This window comes from Penaeus monodon, chromosome 43 (genome assembly GCF_015228065.2).
Source record: "Penaeus monodon isolate SGIC_2016 chromosome 43, NSTDA_Pmon_1, whole genome shotgun sequence".
NCBI classification, from domain to species: Eukaryota; Metazoa; Arthropoda; class Malacostraca; order Decapoda; family Penaeidae; genus Penaeus; species Penaeus monodon.
The window spans coordinates 29,524,353-29,543,075 of NC_051428.1; the positions used below are offsets into that span (position 1 = coordinate 29,524,353).

An 18,723-nucleotide genomic window follows, 5' to 3' on the forward strand; every position below is an offset into this window, starting at 1 on the left:
CACATTATTACAATATCTTGAAAATCCCGACTGTGAAGCGAAACTGCTTGTCATTAGGAAGAGCTGTGCGGTAAAAAGTGTGAAAAGGTTTGTTTAATCCGAATTCTTTTGATAGAAAACATTGCTAACTATTGCATCATACCTGAATGAGTCTTATATTTCCCGAAGTAATCACACCTTGAGGAAAGTCAATTGCAAATTTCTGTCTTGGCAGTTTTTGAGCAAACTTGAAAGGTGGGGAGGGCAAAAAAAAATTAATTGAAATTGACTGGTACTAAATAGAAATAAAAATATCGGATCAAAATATACTCAGCAACTTTATATAATAGCAACCTATGAATCTGTCATAATTAGTGGAACTTACCCTTCTAGGACTGATCAACGAGAGGAGTTTCTACAATGAGTCATATAAATTGTCAACATCCTCCTCTTTGTTGAATCACGGTCTAGCACCCAATCTAGTGTTACCTGCACAAAGTACTTGATGGTGCTGGTGGAGAACTTCTCTTTGACACACAACTTGGCCTCCTGCAAGAGTATCATGGAATTATTAGAAGGCATTTTAATCAAAATGAATATGACACCTGTGTCCTTCATAACATGTACAACTCTTGCCAACAAAAAAAGTTGGCAAGAAAATTTAGAAAAGAGTTTAAGTAGCATACACGTACCTCAGGATCATTATTGTGGGTGAATTCCTCAATGATTGCAATGGCAAACTTTTCAGCTGTTGCTGAATTAATATTTGGAGAACCCTTAAGAGATTCACCAGTTTCCCAGCATTTATCCCTTGATCTGACGACTAGTAGATTTGCTTCGGTCGGAAAAAAGGTATATTTTTAGGTAGAGAGGAAAGGGGGAAAAAGAAAAACTTATAAGAATTGTTACTAAATAGAACACTTACCAGGGCCAACAAATTCTTGACTGCAGACAAGCACTTTCCTTGTCTTGGAAGGAGCGGCATGACTCTACTGCTAACGACAATGCCTTGCCTTGGTGGCCCTCCTCCAGGAGCCAGTCTGTTTCCACTGGAATGAGACATCAATAGCATTTAATAAAGCAGATCACAAAAGATGACAATCATTGAGCTGATGTCACTATCGCAAAATTAAGTTTCAATTACAATTAATACAAATAAACAAAATACAAAAGGTTTACCCTTGATGAAGAACTTTTTTCATTAAGTAGGAGTGTCCCATACTATTCCAGCACATAAACTATCTTTCTTGCTTTGTTTCATCGTGGTCCTTCAAGCCACCCTTGAGCCATGTCCCAATTGCTGAATCCTGTACCTCTCAATGTTTCTTCCTTTCCCTCGCTTGCTCCCGGCTGTAATACACATTTACAGATTAGCAAAAAAAGCAATGCGATCTTAAATATTTGTTAGCACATTCGTATGTCCAAAACACAAAATGTCCAAAGACTGACAAATCTTACCCTATTAATAAAAGTATTTTTGAGGCGTGAAGAGTCAAACGATGCCCTATTCTTGGTGGATGCAACTGTATTCCATCCATCCTCAGACATAGGAGGACCACGGTTATCACGGCTCCTCTTACGGTCACGGTCATCTCTCCTATCATCTCTTCGGTTTGGAGTTGAAGCAAGGGCAATCTGCTGCTCAATCTCCTCTCTCTTTGCTTCCTGCAAGTGCAATCCCAAAAGCATTAAACACTCAATATCATGCATCACCTTCTAAATCTACACTAAAACAAAAAATTAAAAAAGGAAATAAAGCATAATGAAGTTCATCTACAAGTTAAAAACAAAAGTCAGCACACTCACCTCATGGACCTGAGCCTTGGTTTTGGGCTTGTTGTCTTCTCTTCTTGGAACCCACTTGTTTCGCCTCAAGTCAATCACATCCATCATTAGGAACCTTAACACGGCTATTGGTTAAGCGGTCATTCACTATTTTCTCCATCTGTCCAAAATGTTTATCTAGTTCTTGCTGTTGGGGGAGAGGACAAAAAAAAATTAATGATCCTTACTGCACAAAGTACCTGGAGTATTATTTTACATAACACAAACTTCAACATGGCATTCAACTGCCCACTTACCATTGCCTTTGGTTGCTGGTTGCACTGTGTTTCCAAGAGCTTGCCAATTGTAGTAAGAAGTTTACATAGGCACTCAAGGGACTCTTCATCTCTCTTTTCCAAGAGTGTACCGATAATGCGCATCATAATCGGTGATGTCAACATGCGTAGCTTATAGAGCTCTCCAATAAACCTAATGTTGCCTACAGACCTTTTTCTTAATTTGGTCTCATCATAATCTAACTTCATTAACAATTCTTGTTTCTTCTCAGCCTGTAAAGGGAGTAGTTTCAATATATATATATATATATATATATATATATATATATATATATATATATATATATATATATATATATATATATATATATAAAATAATAATAATAAAAAATTATCAACTATAACAGAATATATCTCATTAATAAGTAATTATACTGAGAGATGTCACTTCCTTCAATTTTGAAGATGCAAAAAAATATTCCTTCATAAAGAAAAAAAATTACTTACCTCAGAACATTCATCTATTTCTTTCCGTCTGGTAGCCTTAAATTCTTCCATATTATCTTTTTCAAATTCTTTCTGGCACTTATTAATTATAAGATTCCTAAATTTAACTTCAGACTTGCCACTGTTGCTGGAGTCTGAACCTTCCCCACGGACAGACATTTTGGAGAGTACTTGACACATCTGAGCATAGGTTGAAGAAAAACCCTGCTCATCCACAGCCTGTTAGGAGAAAGAAAATGTTTTACTGCTGATGACCATGTACTGCTGGCCCAATGAAAAATAACAATAACTAATAATATTCATCATCACACCGTCAAATATCTCCCCAAACAAACCTTTTCAAAAATAAGATCAATCACAGCTGAAAGTCTTTCTGTGGTGTCAATGGGCATCTGATTGACTGTACCAACAAGTTTCTCAAATTTCTCTGGAGTCAGTTTATTTAAGATGCCTCTCATCCTCTTCACCACCTGCACAATAGAGAATAAGATTAGTCGCACAAGCTCATCCACATTAAACTTCTCTAAACAAATGTCTGAAGCTTTTTGAAATTCAATACAATTTTTTTTTAACAACCATTAAACAATTAAAATTACAAGACATCAACCACCACAAAATCTTAGTACATACCTCAATAGTCTGAGCTTCCTCATCATTAATATTCGACTCCTTAACAGAAGGCTTCCAAGCATTTTCTGTCGTCTTCAGCTTAGTTTCACGTCCCGTTGAGAGAGGGATGATGATGACCTTACTCTGTCCACGGCCACTTCCTCCTCTGTCGTTTCTACTTCCAGGTCCACCTCCTGGTTCTCGGCGCTGTTGGCTATTGCGCCCTGGTACTCCTCTCTGATGCAATAAAATAATACACATTTAAGATGAGGTATCAGGAAACCAGTTGAACTTAATTCCTTGGTTTTCACAATTCATCATCACAACGTATTCAGCACAAAGGAAATAATTTTCTGTAAACTGCTAATACCTTGCTTGGAACTGTAGACTTGAAATAATCAGGAGTAAAGTCTGGGCCACTGCTGCCATGTGAAACACCTACACCCCGGTCGAAAGGCTTAAGCTGCAAGATGGAAATAGTGTCATTAAAACAAACCTATTTTACAACAGATATAGCTTTTTAAAGGCATACCCTATCATACATCCCCAAACACACTTTCCAACTTACCCTTCCTGGACCATCACGGACCACCTCCAAGTTGGGGAGGGACTCCGGCTTCTTAAGGGAGAGTGGGTTATTCTGGAGCTCAAGGAGAAATCTGCGGTCATACTGACGTTTACCATCAGGATTTACAGGGCTCCACTGATCTAAAATGATGCCCAAAAAATGCATGTGAATAAATACATCAGTTTTACATGTACGTGTCACTAAAAGACATCAGCCATTAAAACGGCATACATAAAAAAAAATACATCTTTGCCACTATCCAGCAGAGCAGAGCTACTTATTATGGATGGAAGGAGCACAATATTCAAAGTATTCATGAATTATCCAAACAAGGAAAAGGATGTGAGGCAGAGAATGGAGGGGGGGGGGGGCAAGAGTGGCTTCTTTCCTGTGGAAAATGATGGCTGGATTAAACATTTTGTACAAGAACTCATGGCAAAACTAGAAGACTACCAGCCTGTACCTGCCATACCTCATGAAACAACTCATGAAGTCAAACCTACCATCCTTATAGTTGTACTTCAGCTGAGGGCCATCATCCTTCTTCTCCTCCTCATCATGAACATTGTTGACTTCTCGCTCTATGCTGTTTACTTCCCTCTCCTTCGAGGCACGGTCACTAGGCACCTCCTCAGGGGGGGAGGGGGAGGACTCTGGCTGGGGTGTTGCCTCTTTGGAGGAGGGAGCGGACGCCGGCTTCTGCACTGGTGGCAGCTGTGATTTCACAGGCTGAGCTAGCTCTGGCGTCTTCTCCTTTGGAGGTTGAACAACAGGCTGGCTAGTGGGCTTGGTGGCATTTTGAGCTGCAGGTGGTGTTGCAGCCTTCTGGGGTTGGCTTGGTAACTGTGGCTGCTGGGCTGAGCTGGGGGCTCCTCCACAGTCTCTCTGGCTGTGTGGTTTCTTCTCGGGGAACCCCCCTTCCACGCTTGCCTGCAATAAAAGCAAAAGGTTAGAGAGTTACTGTTTATAGGCACAAAGGGAGATTTTTTCTTCCTTTTGATTATAATAGTTGCAAACTGAACAAGTCAGAAAGGAAAAGGAAATACAATGAAGTAACAAATTTAGAACTACAAAGGGGGGGGGGGGTGGCTGACTTCCAAATTAATAATTTTCTTATTGTTGTCCACAGAAAAATCAAACTTACATAGCTTACAACTCAATTATAGTTACATAATCAATAATGACCAATGTTAACCAATTGATGTCAGGTAAAATCAATTGTCCAAGTAGGTGTGTAAGGTGTGTGTAAATTTGAGTAACAGGTCAACTACCCAGCCTACATGACCGGTTTCTTATTGAATTTATGAAAATTTCACATTTCTTACTATTTGCAAAATTATCAAAGTTATCATTGTCAAACTTACAATGGTAGTAAAAATATTTTTCTTTCAGAAATTAAAAACTGTAAACAGATGAGAACTTTCTTATCAACCCAATGGGTTAATTATAATAATGATCAAATACATAACAGACTTCAAGGTGGGGAAAGGATAAACAAGGATAAGAAAGGATTCAACAAGGATAAAAACCACATACTTAAAAATTCAGAAACTCAACCCCTATATCTGAGGAGTGGATCCTACATCTAATAGTAAAAATACAAACACCTAATTTTGGCAGACAAATTTCATTTTTGTATTTCTGAACATCTGTCACCACCTCTAACAAGAAGAGCTAATATAGCATGCCCAGTTGTTCACTTCATAACAGTTCTGAGTATTACTATATATCTGTTCCCATATAAAAATGAGGGAGGGTTACCCTGTGCTTTGTCTTCATTGTAATTTGTCAATCCTGAGGAATCTGTACTACTGGCAATGGATTGCGGTTACCTGTTGCTAGTTAATGAAGCAGGTGCCTAGCTTTCAAACTAGTTCTGTACTCAAAGCAATTAGTGGTTTATTTACACACTGATAAGATAAGTGATCATGAATCTGATGAAGTGCAAAGTTAAATGTTATCTCTGGAGAATGACAGGCTGATAAGTCAACTCTGATGAAGTGCATTATAATAATTCTGAACATGTACCTTATATTGACAGAGTAGAATAAGATGCTTGAAAATCTTTCAAAAAATGCACACACATACATACCTTTCACACATTCACTAGTACCTCAAAATGACTTGAATACATACTTCCACACAGTTTTTGGTACAAAAATTATTACCTCATTCATCAATTGCAAAAACAGAACAGTAAATGAGATTTTGCCAAAAGCCATTTCTGCCAAGCTTTCTCTCCCAGAAACTATAATAAGCTGCAAATCAAGCTTTTAATTCACGGCCAAACTTTTTTTTCTTTCCACCCAAAACATTAGCAACTACTTATTTCACTAAATTACATCACTTAACTTCAAATTTTAAAAAGTCATCACAATTAAATTACTAGAGAGCAATAGAAAAAGAATTACCCTAACACAGGTATGTGCAATTGCCATGTCCTGAGATTCCCACCTCCCCGCCAACTTCCGACATGGATGGTACCAAAAGTACCTAGTAACAAGGAGCCATTTACCTGGCCTACTTAGTCTCCCCTACTTATCTTTTTGTTGACTTTTAAGGAGAGTATTATTTACTATTAATATAGCATATTATAAGTAACAATTATTATGAACATTAATAATCATAATAAACCATATCACTATCATTATAAAAGTTATAATAAATTGCTTTAGAAAAAAATAAAGAAATAAAAAAATAAAAAAAGCAATGTGGTATTCAAGGTAAGGTCTGGTAGACCTAATTGACTGACTGGCAATAGGGAACTAGAGGATAATACAAGTACTGTGTTTAGCACCAATGGGTTAAAATCACCATTCCCTTTTCTGGGGAAGGGGGAGATGGGGGGAAAAAATAATAAATATATAAGGAGATAAAATAAAACTACATAGAACCAACAGAAGTACAGAATGGATGAACGAGCAATAATCACTGGCAGTGAACCATGTGAAGTGTGGGTGTTGGTGAAGTGACATGAGCAGAAGCAGACACTTGGCAAAGAGTCAGCTTGGAGGACTGCTGTGGCTACCATGATATTTCTGGACACCATCTCCCAACACCAACTCACAGGTTTAGCTTCACTTTCATGCCAGCACTGCCACTGCATCACTTGGGTTGTGTAAAAAAGCCTTTTGACAATACCAGCACTCCCTCTGCTGCCTAATCCAACCTGTACATCAGTACCTTACCAAGGTAAAAGGACCATCTCAGGCAAAATCCACACGGTCGTAAAGAGCATTTTTTTTTTTTTTTAATCTTACTATCATGAGAATTTGTGCGCCATTGTGACAGGCTACTGTGGATTTTCCCAGTTTTCCAATGCAAATTTTTATCATTTTCAATTAATGATGAAAATTTAATACCAAGTTGAATACCCTCAATTAAATTTTAGTAGTAGACAAGCATCCTATAAACATACAAGTTCTCTATGATAAAACTGGCAATAATGAATTTTGCAACTTGTATACATCACTTGACACTCCAACCATAGCTGGTCATTCCCCTCCCAAGTATACATTTGCCCATGCTTATGTACATCAACTGCAATCAGAAAGGAAAACAAACCAATATGGATAAAGTATAATCACTTATACAACAGTTCTAAAAATTAACAATTACCACAGACATAGTTAAACAAGTTCTGGAGAGCCTACATTGTGAATGGCTGTAGCAAATGGGGAGGGGGAGGGGGTCAACTTAAAATTCCTATAAGCTTTCATTAAACCATTTTTCAAAAAATAAAAATTCCTAAACCCTTTCCTTAAACCATTTTCCAAAATCTAATCTACCATCAAAGAAATACAAAAAGGAAGTCAAAGGACAAAGTCAGCCATGCCACAAATGCATTCAATGAAAACACCACCTCTGGACTTCCCTATGAGAAGACCACAACACTAGAGCAACCAATGCCAAAATATGCAACAGGAAGCCATCCCTCTTGGCAAATGTGTACAAATCAGATGCCCAGACAATTGCTTTGTTCGATGAAGTTGAAGCGATAGTCAACTTATGACATCCAGTGAAGGAATAACAAGAAATATCTACTATAACCAATAGTAAAAACATTTCTTCCACCCACAATGACCATCTTCACTCTCATCAGAATAAACAAGATTAAAAAGGGTAAAAAGGGGAGAAATGTATGAGCACAACAGGACCCTAGTATTTTTGCAAATCATCTTAACCATGTCAAGGATAAGGATTTCAATCTTTATGATATAGTATGAACAGATTTTTGTGGATTGCATTGAAAGTAAAGAAAAATCATCTAATAAAAAAACAAGTCCAAGTATGTTGCTCCCAAAAATAGGTTCATTTATTAAGAAGGGGGGGGGGGGGTATAGTGAAATTAACCTGTGTGAACTTGCAAAACAAGAATCACAACTGCATAAACTTGACAAGTAGATAAATCTCTGCATTAGTTATGGCTTATCCTTGTTTGTCTGACCTTTAAGACTGAATGAAGGAGCCACCTATAAATGCTTGATAGCCGTTGTATTCACTCCACTTAGCTGTGGTGACACTACCTCTCTTGCAGTGCCTTAATTTTCTTTCAAGATCCTTAAGAATGCTCCTTTTTCCATTCTAGGAAACCGTGTTGGGTTTGAATGCTTGCAAGCCATTTGGTGAAATAGAAATTCATAAACCTTTCAATAGAAAAAAAACTATACCTAATTTTTATATTACCGACTATATTCTCATTACATTAACATTCCCTGAAGTACAATTCTTTCACAATAATCAATCATTCACGGCCACGTTTTTATTTATTTTTATTTATTTATTTTTTTCAAACTAAAATTCGGTTATTCAACTCAACAAAATTTCTTAAAAACAATCTTCCTTAACTGCTGAATTCACACGAGGTCTTACCATGCCGGTCTCGACTCCTCCTGCCCTGGTACCTTGATCTGCTGGACTCGCGACCGAACCCTCCTCCTCCTCCTCCTCCCCGTTTATCAGATCTGTGAATGGTTCTGGTGTGGTATTTTCTTCGCGTCAGGTCTCCTTCCGAGGAGTTTATGTGGGTGTGCGCGCCCTCCATATTATCGGGGAATCACGTGAAATCCCGCGTGAGGCCAAGGGCAGTCAGCAGCCGCCTCCACATGGCGCTGTGAGTCGTGAGCGCCTGTGTTCTCCGTCGCGGCGAGGGTCAGCTAGCCGGCGCTGCTGCTGCTATCACTGCCACCTTCGCAGCATGCCACGATTTCTTGACTGGACCCAGACCGCTTTCGAGCTCTACCATTGCTTCACACGCTCGCACTACATTCCTCCGCCATAACAGCTTGCTTCATCTTACCAATCAGGTGCACTAATATCACGTACTACTCGCACTAAAACGCACGCAATCTGAACACCGGTGCATCGCGAGCAGGGGAGTGAACATCCCCCCTCCCCAAGTTCAAACGCGCGACAATGTATTCGAAAGGATACTGGTCCCCGCCCCAACTTAGTCACTCCACCGCAACTACGTAACCTCCGCACCCAGACAGTCTCCCTGATCCCGCTATCCCGTGGTCACCGAGCACCACACTGCCAGCAAGGCCCCGCAAACCATATTGTCGTACAGCTGTACTACTACGCTGCTGCCACCTGCCGACACGCACGCGAGCGACCAATGGGGAAGGGAAAGGGGTAAGCTCCTTCTGCCAGCAGGCTCATAAATAGATACACATCATAATACCCTTTCGTCAAAGTCCCTGTGATTTGAACCCGCCCCAGAAAGTTCAGTTGGAGAAGGCGGGCGCGAGAGAGCGCGAGGTGTAGGTGGAAGTGGGTGTGGAGCGGCTGCCCGCATACCGAGCGACCCTCCTCCCCTCACACGCATCTCGCTGCCTCGCCGTTATTATACTCGAGATACCTTTTGCCCTCACAGGAAACAGGTGCAACGCGGCCTCATGGCACTCCGTACGTGCTGGATGATGCCAGGCCGACGCTGTCCCGCGCAAGATGGCGGACCAGAAGTCATGCGCAATACTTCCTCAACTATTCCTTTTAGGTGTCCAGCAAATATTTGGTTAAATCATCTCTTCTTGACTCAAAGACATGCGTAACTTCCAAGAAAAGGTTTTTGAAATTTCCAAATTAACCATTCAAATCTTGTACCTTAAAACACATAGCAGATCATATTCAAATGCAGTTCTATATACATCCTTAAAACGAGATCGCATTAAATGCATAAACTTTGTGCTCGACAGCAACACTCGAATATCATGCAGGGTTAGCCAAATCCTTCCATATGCAAGAGTATCAAGTGAAACATGACCTCGCTGTTTGATGTCTGTCGTGGTAAAATAATGTAGTAATTATGGCAAGTCATATAACAATAGCATGCAATATTGTTGAACATCCCAGATGACTATGCGTGATAAAAATACACACACAACACACACACACATTGTATATCCATGTAATATTAAAATTATTCAATGCAAGCCACCTACAGCCCTCTTCCAACGGTCTCCCAGGAACGCAATCGAGAAATCTAATCAACAGCTTCCAAGCTTTAAAAAAAAAATCACTGGCCGCAGTCTCGAAGCGCTCTCCCCAAACGATAGCGCTCAGGTGGTGTTCCCCACGCGTCAGGCCCGCCCTTATCTCGCAATGATAGCCACCACCCCCTAGCAAGGGTCAAGGTCCTGGCGACAACGCAGACCCCAACGCCGCCGACGCCGCTTCCATGAGTCCGCCACGGCCTTCGACACTTTGCTGGTGATTAGATCTGTCTCGGCTGACGTACTTCCTTGAACTTTACGATCACTAGTAGGCCTACGCGTACCGTGTCCAGTTCCCCAGACGGAAATACTAAACCGGGTTTCCTGTGGTAATCACCATAAGTAAATAAAACCAAATGAGGACACTCGTACGTATCTAAGGCAGGAAATGCAAATATTAAAGTTCTCTTGTGTACAATTTCATTTAATTTACAATCACATTGTTGTAACTATTCAAATCATGGTATTCCACGTAAATCGGAGAAAAAGTACACGAAAAGTAAAAAAATATGTATACATACATATACATTAACAAAATAGATCACATGTAATGTAAAATACTAAGCTTTGTACACGTAAGAAATGATACTGTGCTATGTATATTCGGCCTAGTTTCTTGCTTGACGGTAAATCGCTAGTCATACAGCAAAACCATTACTACTGTCAGTATGAATAACGGTGTTACCACTACAAGTTACTGTAACGTTATTAAATATCAGTTGGATTATCACCGTTGTGCTGTGTTAATTATTACTAAGTATTCTCTAACAAACCATCGTTATCATTCTCTATCATGATAATCATATTTACTGTTACTATTAATATAATCGTTGTACCATTACTTTTGGTAGAGTCATCCCCAAACCGCAATTTATAGTACGGATGGCTACAGAACAAAAGGGGGGAAAAGTCGTGATGAGAAACTGATCTTTCCCCAGTCTGTGGCACTGGGACATTTCCCCGCGTCGGTGTCAGTCATTTCATCGGGCGCAGGGGGTGTCAGGCTTGAGTCCCTGCGCTCAAACGACATTCGAGCACCCCCTTACACACCCTCTGCGATCAGTGTGCAAAGGGCGTGCGCCTCTGGCAGCCATGGATTCGCGGATTTTGGGAGGTGACTGTGGAACACCATTTACTTTCCTGAACATTTCCATACCGAATACCAAGGTTCTCCCTCTCTCTCAAGAGAGAGAGAGAGAGAGAGAGAGAGAGAGGGAGAGAGAGAGAGAGAGAGAGAGAGAGAGAGAGAGAGAGAGAGAGAGAGAGAGAGAGAGAGAGAGAGAGAGAGAGAGAGGTGTGTTATAATTGAATTATCTATGTATGTATGTATATGTAAAAAATATATATATATATATATAATAAATATATTACATGTATATAATCCGCTATGAAGTGTAGCATAGTCTGGCTGACTTGTAAGTTATTACGTACATGTAAGCAGTTAGTAAACAAAACAGCAATAATGCATAATTCGGCCATATACAAAATCGTGTGAGAAATGTTATACACCATCTGACTGCCTTTAAACAGTGGTTCCTCATCTCCCTCTCTCAGGCGACACCAATATACATTTCCAACCTCAAAAGTGACGCCACTGGTTCTCAAATGTGTACATGTAATTACTGGCTGTAGTGTAAAGGTAACGAGCAAATGATTTACATGGGTGTGAGAGGTACTTAAAATAACAATAACAATAATAATAATGTCATTTCCGTAATCGGGATTTATGTACCTCAACTTCGATCAAAATCCGGAAATAAACACTCCCTTTGCCAAAGAAAATGAAGTGTCGATACATGTTTGGCATCACGACCATACAGCTCAACTCGCAAATCTACAGGTCCGTATGTGCGCGGGTACATATACTATCTATTTGTGGGGAATTGCTGCACAGGGTTTTGCTGCCTAAGGCTCAACACCACAGAGTCGGTCGAGCAGCCCAGGGCCGCAAGTGATTTTCCCTTCATTAAATTTTTTCGTTAATTTTGCAATAATCTCAATACCGATACTGTAAATATTGCTGCTAATATTATGGTTAAAAGGTTCTCAAATAATTGCAACAGTGATAAATCTTCCCACAAAAAGAAAAAGGTAAACAGGCAATTCGGCAGTACTAGCAATGGATGGACTCATCCAGTGACAAAGTACTTGAGGAGCTATCTATAATGTAAGCAACATTGTTAAAATCAGTGGAAAAATGACATACCCCGCACAGAGTTGGGTGAGTACGCTCAGGATTACTGCAAAATGTCGCCACACACTAAACAATGTCCAAGACAATTTTGTTTCGTTTTGAGGTACTGGCAATCGCAGGAAACACGCTTGTTGAAACCAGGGATGGGAAAGGAGGGCCAATAATATAGGCCAAACAACCGCCTGTGATGCATAAATTATGACTTGTTACTTTTCTGATGGCGCATATAATTGCACATTCCCTATGAATGTATGTTACATAATACATTTTCTTTAATACAAAATATGTGCGTGCAACTATATATAAATAAATAAAATAAATATATACAGATGTAAATGTATATGTGAATTGTGTGTGTGTGTTTTTCAACCTAAATTCGTATACAATGTATTCCCATTGAGACGTACACCAATACATGGTTTCACAAATGAAAATCTATACAATAATTATATGTCAACGCCTGTATATTCTACATTTTCAACATATATGAATACACATACATATATTCACATACACGCGTAAAGTTTCGAGAATTATATCACTAGAACTTTACCCAACTAAATACATCTGGTTCATACCAACACCCGAAAACAAGGCCTCAACAAAATGGAGGCCCGTCCGAGACTGAAAATCGCACTTTCTGACGGCTGTAAATACGCTCTCCCATCCCCCGTCTTTGGACAACTTTAGAACCTTTCTACCATGGAGGAACCTGCCTAACGAAGAAGCAAATCTAAGCGAGTCAGTGCAGTGTCTGAGTGGACCTCTCTCCACCAACACCTATAGCCACCTGATAAGCCTACCGTAATGTTGCGTCATAACCCATGGCGTGCGCCTCACTCACACTCTACTCATACTCACATACATATACATAATCCCTCGCAACACACATCCCCCCCCCCCCCACAAACACAAATGAAGCCTTTCTCTTCTTCGATCCGCCACCGCACCCATTAGCCTAGAATTCGCCGTTACTAAAATAAGACCTGATGCTTTACACTCATCAAACAGTCTAATTCAATGGTCCACATCGTACTTCGGGGTCTGAACAACTCTTAAACGCACGCACAATTATCTAACTGGCTTTCCCATCAACGCCAAGCTGTTTGCCCCCGTCCCCCCACAATCCCTCATGCGCATTCGAAAAGTTCCCAAAACAAAAATTATGAAAAATAATCTCTCCCGCACAGCTCTCAAAAGGGAAGCAACAAACGGCTTAATGAAAACACGAAAGGCAAAATAAGCCCTGGAGAGCGGTGGGGGTTGAGGAGGAAGCTCGCAGATGGCAGCACCGCCCAGCGAGGCCACGTGGGGCTGGCTTTAACATGGCGGCGGCCAGCAACACACCCACCAGCGTCCACATACACATACTTCCAGCTATTGCACACGCACTAAGCACGTGATCACTAACAAAAGCATAATCTCCGGAAGCTTGTGCTGTGAAACAACATACAGGTTGACACTATACACACGGAAGATAGATTGACCCGGATTTAAGTACATTTTATACAATTCAAGCGAAAATAGCCATTCCCGCCGCCAAGTAGTTTGGGGTAAACATACACTTCTATTGTTCTTAAGAGTTCAAGCCTCCAACATATGAGCCCTCGACGCATTAAATCTGATCAAGTTAAAGTTACTTTCGTCCAATTTTATCCCAGAAAACGGTCTCGTTCACAGAATAACCTTTCAGTCTACTGATAACATTGTAGCTATAAATACCTTCAGCAAACCAACACGCACTGATCTTTTAATAATTTAGAATTGAACATTTACAGTTCGCCATTTTAACAATGCTATTCCTCTTTACGTAAACCGTAACGTCACCCGAGAAACAAGTCCCATACATACATACCGCCCATGCTTCCGAGATGCTTCCCCCGACTATTATGAGAGCTCGACTGTCTCTCCACCCCGTTATGGGTTCAGTCAGGTCACAAGTCAGGTCACATCTGATCCAGCCCTGATACAAATATAGCATAAGCACATGGTCTCCTTCACTAAACTTGTGAAGATTGGCTTTGCGATAATAATTTATTTAAAGCGATTTATCGGATGTTTCTAAAGCATCAAAGAAACTGTAGGCGGAAAAGTGTTGGCGACAACCCGGAGGTGGTATGCAAGAATGCCTCGGGTCATGGCGGTTGCAAAAATCCGGGAACTAGCGACTGAAGTGTGACCTCCAACAACTTTCTCCATCCGACTTATTTCCTTGCCAATGCCACATTCGGAGTCTTTTACACAAAATTGGTTCTTCGTTATTTACGACCACAAAGACCTTCTCGGGTGATGGTGAATAAAAACGCGTTCGCAATACTTGAAACTAAAGGAAAGCTTTATATAATCGAGTGCGCTATCACAACTGGATTACCGTAAATTTTACACTTTAAACGCCAACATGAAAACACCTGCACACGAATACATACAAATGCATTACCCATTAAATAAAAAAAAAAATCTCCAAGACTCGTTAGTTTACTCATCACAATTCCTGCCGCACTTGGCCACATGGCCCAAGACAATCTTGCTTTAGCGGAAAAATCCAGTGTTATAATACTTACGTTTCATTGTAAATCGCCGGGTTACATCGTCCGGTTTCTTCGGGGCCTGTCTTAACGTTTCCTCCCAGTTTGGATCAAAGTGTGCTAAGTCCTTATAGCCATCACAGAAACACTAGCAAAGTGCTGCCCTTAAAGAAATCACAAGATCACGATATCACCTCGCATATTGGGACGGCAGATCTCAGCGCAAAAAACACTGTTATAAAACACTGGAGGGGCAAGCCACCAACCCTCTCTCTATGTAAACACGGTCACCACCACCGGCGACACACAGCGCACGGGAGCCGGCCCACACCACCAGGATGGAATGTGGACTGCCTCACGGCTTATGACCGAGCCGGGGCCCCGCCACCCACCCTCCCAGATTCAGCCAACCAGCCAACCCGTCAGCCGGCCCCCCACAACCACCCGTCTGCCGGCCTCCTCGCTACCAAATAACTTAAAAAGCTGCTTTTAAGCATTACCACTCGTCCTGCTTCATCTCATGGCCTATTCAGCTTTTGGAAAACCGGGTCCGCTATGCAATATGTTGGAAAGATGTTTTGTTTGCCACGGCTTGTACCAAAACTATCGCCTGGCAGTTCCGTCGTTGCCGCCATGAATGACCATGGAAAGCGAACGGCCATTCCCCAAGCCCTCATTTTCAATTCCGTTGACCGACAAGACACCTGGACGTCCATCGGGCAGTGTAATAACAAGAATACTTAAAAATCTAAAGTGAAATCTTAGGACGAAGTGAAAACTGTTATTACATTACCTACACTCGAGCACCAAGACAGGTGTGACTGCAGTCGAGAGGCGTGAAAATCTCGCTCGCGCGCGGATGATCAAAGCAGTAGACACACACTATACAAAATGCGGGAGAGCCAATGGAACAGAAGGCATGGTCAAACATCGCGAAGGGAGGAAGGTAATCTCGCCATGAAGACGTTGACTCAGTAGGTCACGAGGGCGCGGGGAGGACGCAAGGTCGTCCACCTCCGCCCAGTCCACCCTCCAGTAAGGAAATGTATGGGTTTTGTTCCACGTTTGAGCAATTGCAAGCATGCGGGCGAGCGAGACCCGAATTGCCACCCTCTCTTGCCAGAACGCGCAAATTCGAACTGCATTCTCGCCGCGATCCTCCGGCGTTTCTGTCACCTGCTGCAGTCCCCTGGGATACAGCGAGAATCCGAGGCGATCGCGCTCGGCCAAAGGACGCAAGTGTACCTGTCACGCGACTCAAACAATCGGGATGAGGAATCGTAACTAATCTATGTCATAGTTTGAACAGGTTTTACGCCCTTTTTCAATACAAGGTTTAATATCGATACAACAATTCGCATCTTTAAACTTCTTACCTCCAGTAAAACCCTTTTAGTTTCATTAGAAACGAACCCTTAAACACCTTATAGAGACCGCGCCATAAGCTAGAAAACAAACAACCAAAACCGAGAATCATAACTTCCAGTATGACAACTCCCGAGACCGCCTTGAGGTAATACCTGGACATCATTTCAGAAAATGCGGAAATAAACCTCTCTCCCCTCCCTTTCCGCTTTCTAATTTTAGTTCGTTATTTCGAAAACCCTCCTATCGTGGACGTTTGTGTTGAAAACAAATACCAATACACGTAAATCTGCTCCCGAAGGGTCAAAATGATAGAGCTGTACAGATGAAGTGTCACCGCTTGCGACATTAGGCAACCCAAAGGCGTGTAGGTGGCAACGCTGCCTTACAAGTGAGACTCGTTCTACGGGCGCGACCGTCTGGCCCACGCATAACATGGAGGAGACCTTACACAATGCCCTCTTCGCCTTATAAATTATGAGTCTCTGCAAAACAACATAAACGCCTCGCTATATCATTCCCACCGAACCCCGGCCAGATCACAATGAAACGCCAGGCAAAGGCTCTCTCCTCTGCCGCCAGCGTGCCGTGGGACCTCCCAAGAACCTGGCTGAGTCATGTAAGTAGCTGGCGACCCACTTCTCGCCGTTTGCGAAGCCATGTGTACTTGCTAACGCAGTAGACTTTTCAAAATAACACAGGCCTTCTCACACTGTGAAGCGGCTTCACTTCTAGTACGCGAGGAAGTTTTGACCCCCGCCCAAATGAAAGTGACTTGTCATGCGTTCATTGCAAAGCGAGAAACCATGCTATGCCGCTATGATTTTTCGCACACTAATGATATAACATTCTTACGAATACGCACATTGATGCCATTTATCCAGTCACCAGAATATTGCTCTGATAAAGAGACATTAGTAAATAAAACCGAGTGCAGGTCGCCTCCACCGCAACACTTACGTGCACTTTCATTTTTTTCATCTTGACCTGGTTAAATATACATAGGTATTTAAAAAAAAAATACATACACACACTGACATTACTTACAAAACACAAAGAAGTGTACAACGAACTTGTGCACTCGGAGGAGGAGGTACACGAGCCCCCGTCGCGGGTCATTTTAACTCTCCCTTTCTCTTGGACAAACAGGATGGCCGACAATTAAAAATAACAATGCACAAATGTCTCGCCTTCGCTTTCTTAATTACTTAAAATCTCTGTATATGTATGTGTATGTATACATGTCTATATATATGTGTATGCATATATATATTATATAATACATATAATATATACATATATGTATGTATATATGTGTATGTATATGTATATATGTACATGTATATATGCATATGTATATGTATATATGTATATGTAAATATATGTATGTGTGAATGTATATGTATCTGTATTCATGTATTCATACATGTATCTACGTATCTGTATGCATGGATCGTTTATGTGTCTTCTTATATGCTTATGCCATCTATGTAAATGATATCTATGGGTGTGTCATCTATGTATGTATGCATTAACTATGTATATATGTATGCATGCACCATCTATTTATCATCTATGTATGTATGCACCATCTATGTACGTATCTAAACATCATTTATGTATGTAATTTTCATCTAGGCACCTATGTATGTTTGTACGTGTTCCATACTTCTTTACTCTCTCTGTTTTTCCAACTTTTTCCCCTTTCCCCTTTCACACTCCTGAGACCCTTCACACCCCCTCCCCCTTCTCCACTATTATATGTATATATGTATATGTATATATATATATATATATATATATATATATATATATATACATATACATATACATATACATATACACACACACACACACATATATATATGTATATGTATGTGTGTATGTATATGTATATATATATATATATATATATATATATATATATATAAACACAATTTCTCACACTATCCGTGTCTACAGCTAGGGATAATTTTCCAGTTTCTGCGGGCGCCAACTATGCAATTCAAAATCTGGAGCAACCTCAAGTAACGTCAGTAAACTTCACAACACCCAACTCGATTCACGCCGGGTTCGCCTCCTTTGCACTAGCATGTACTGGCAACTAACCCTCATTCATGTGACCGCGCAAACGATAATGCCCAGAAAGGTCAGTGGCAATCGGGTATATCGTGTTAATGATACATGTGCAAACACAAATACACACTGAAGGAACAAGCAAATGACTTTTAGCAATAAAATGCAATTCTACAGATACGTACCCCTATAAAAATACACATTTTTACATGCACACTTTCTTTACATAAACACACATTTTATACGTACATATTTTCCACACACACACACACACACACACACACACACACACACACACACACACACACACACACACACACACACACACACACACACACACACACAC

General features: G+C 40.9%; 1 protein-coding gene across 2 annotated transcripts; it reads right to left on the bottom strand.

Annotated features, from left to right (window-relative positions):
• Positions 1–1,267: 1,267 nt before the first annotated feature.
• LOC119568104 (eukaryotic translation initiation factor 4 gamma 1-like) lies at positions 1,268–9,217 on the bottom strand. 2 transcript variants are annotated; one of them, XR_005228064.1, is made up of 11 exons: positions 8,596–9,216; positions 4,227–4,653; positions 3,724–3,863; positions 3,526–3,618; positions 3,177–3,392; positions 2,882–3,016; positions 2,547–2,765; positions 2,061–2,312; positions 1,786–1,951; positions 1,438–1,644; positions 1,268–1,329 (listed from the first exon to the last, which is right to left on the bottom strand). XR_005228064.1 is itself a non-coding variant. In XM_037916501.1 (9 exons), exons 1-9 carry the CDS (start codon positions 8,596–8,598, stop codon positions 1,856–1,858), a joined length of 1,581 nt encoding a protein of 526 aa, XP_037772429.1. In that variant the 5' UTR covers positions 8,599–9,217; the 3' UTR covers positions 1,785–1,855. The 2 variants fall into 2 exon arrangements, 1 of the variants encoding a protein (XP_037772429.1); XM_037916501.1 differs by lacking the exons at positions 1,268–1,329; positions 1,438–1,644 and having other exon boundaries at positions 1,785–1,951; positions 8,596–9,217.
• Positions 9,218–18,723: the final 9,506 nt, after the last annotated feature.

What these genes read in the sequence shown, in the direction of transcription:
- LOC119568104 (XM_037916501.1), bottom strand. An exon ending in TCCGTGATGGTCCAGGAAGG is followed by an intron (nt 3,619 to 3,723) that starts GTAAGTTGGAAA and finishes TCCATCTTGCAG; the next exon opens with CTTAAGCCTTTCGACCGGGG. An exon ending in AAATAGATGAATGTTCTGAG is followed by an intron (nt 2,313 to 2,546) that starts GTAAGTAATTTT and finishes CTCCCTTTACAG; the next exon opens with GCTGAGAAGAAACAAGAATT.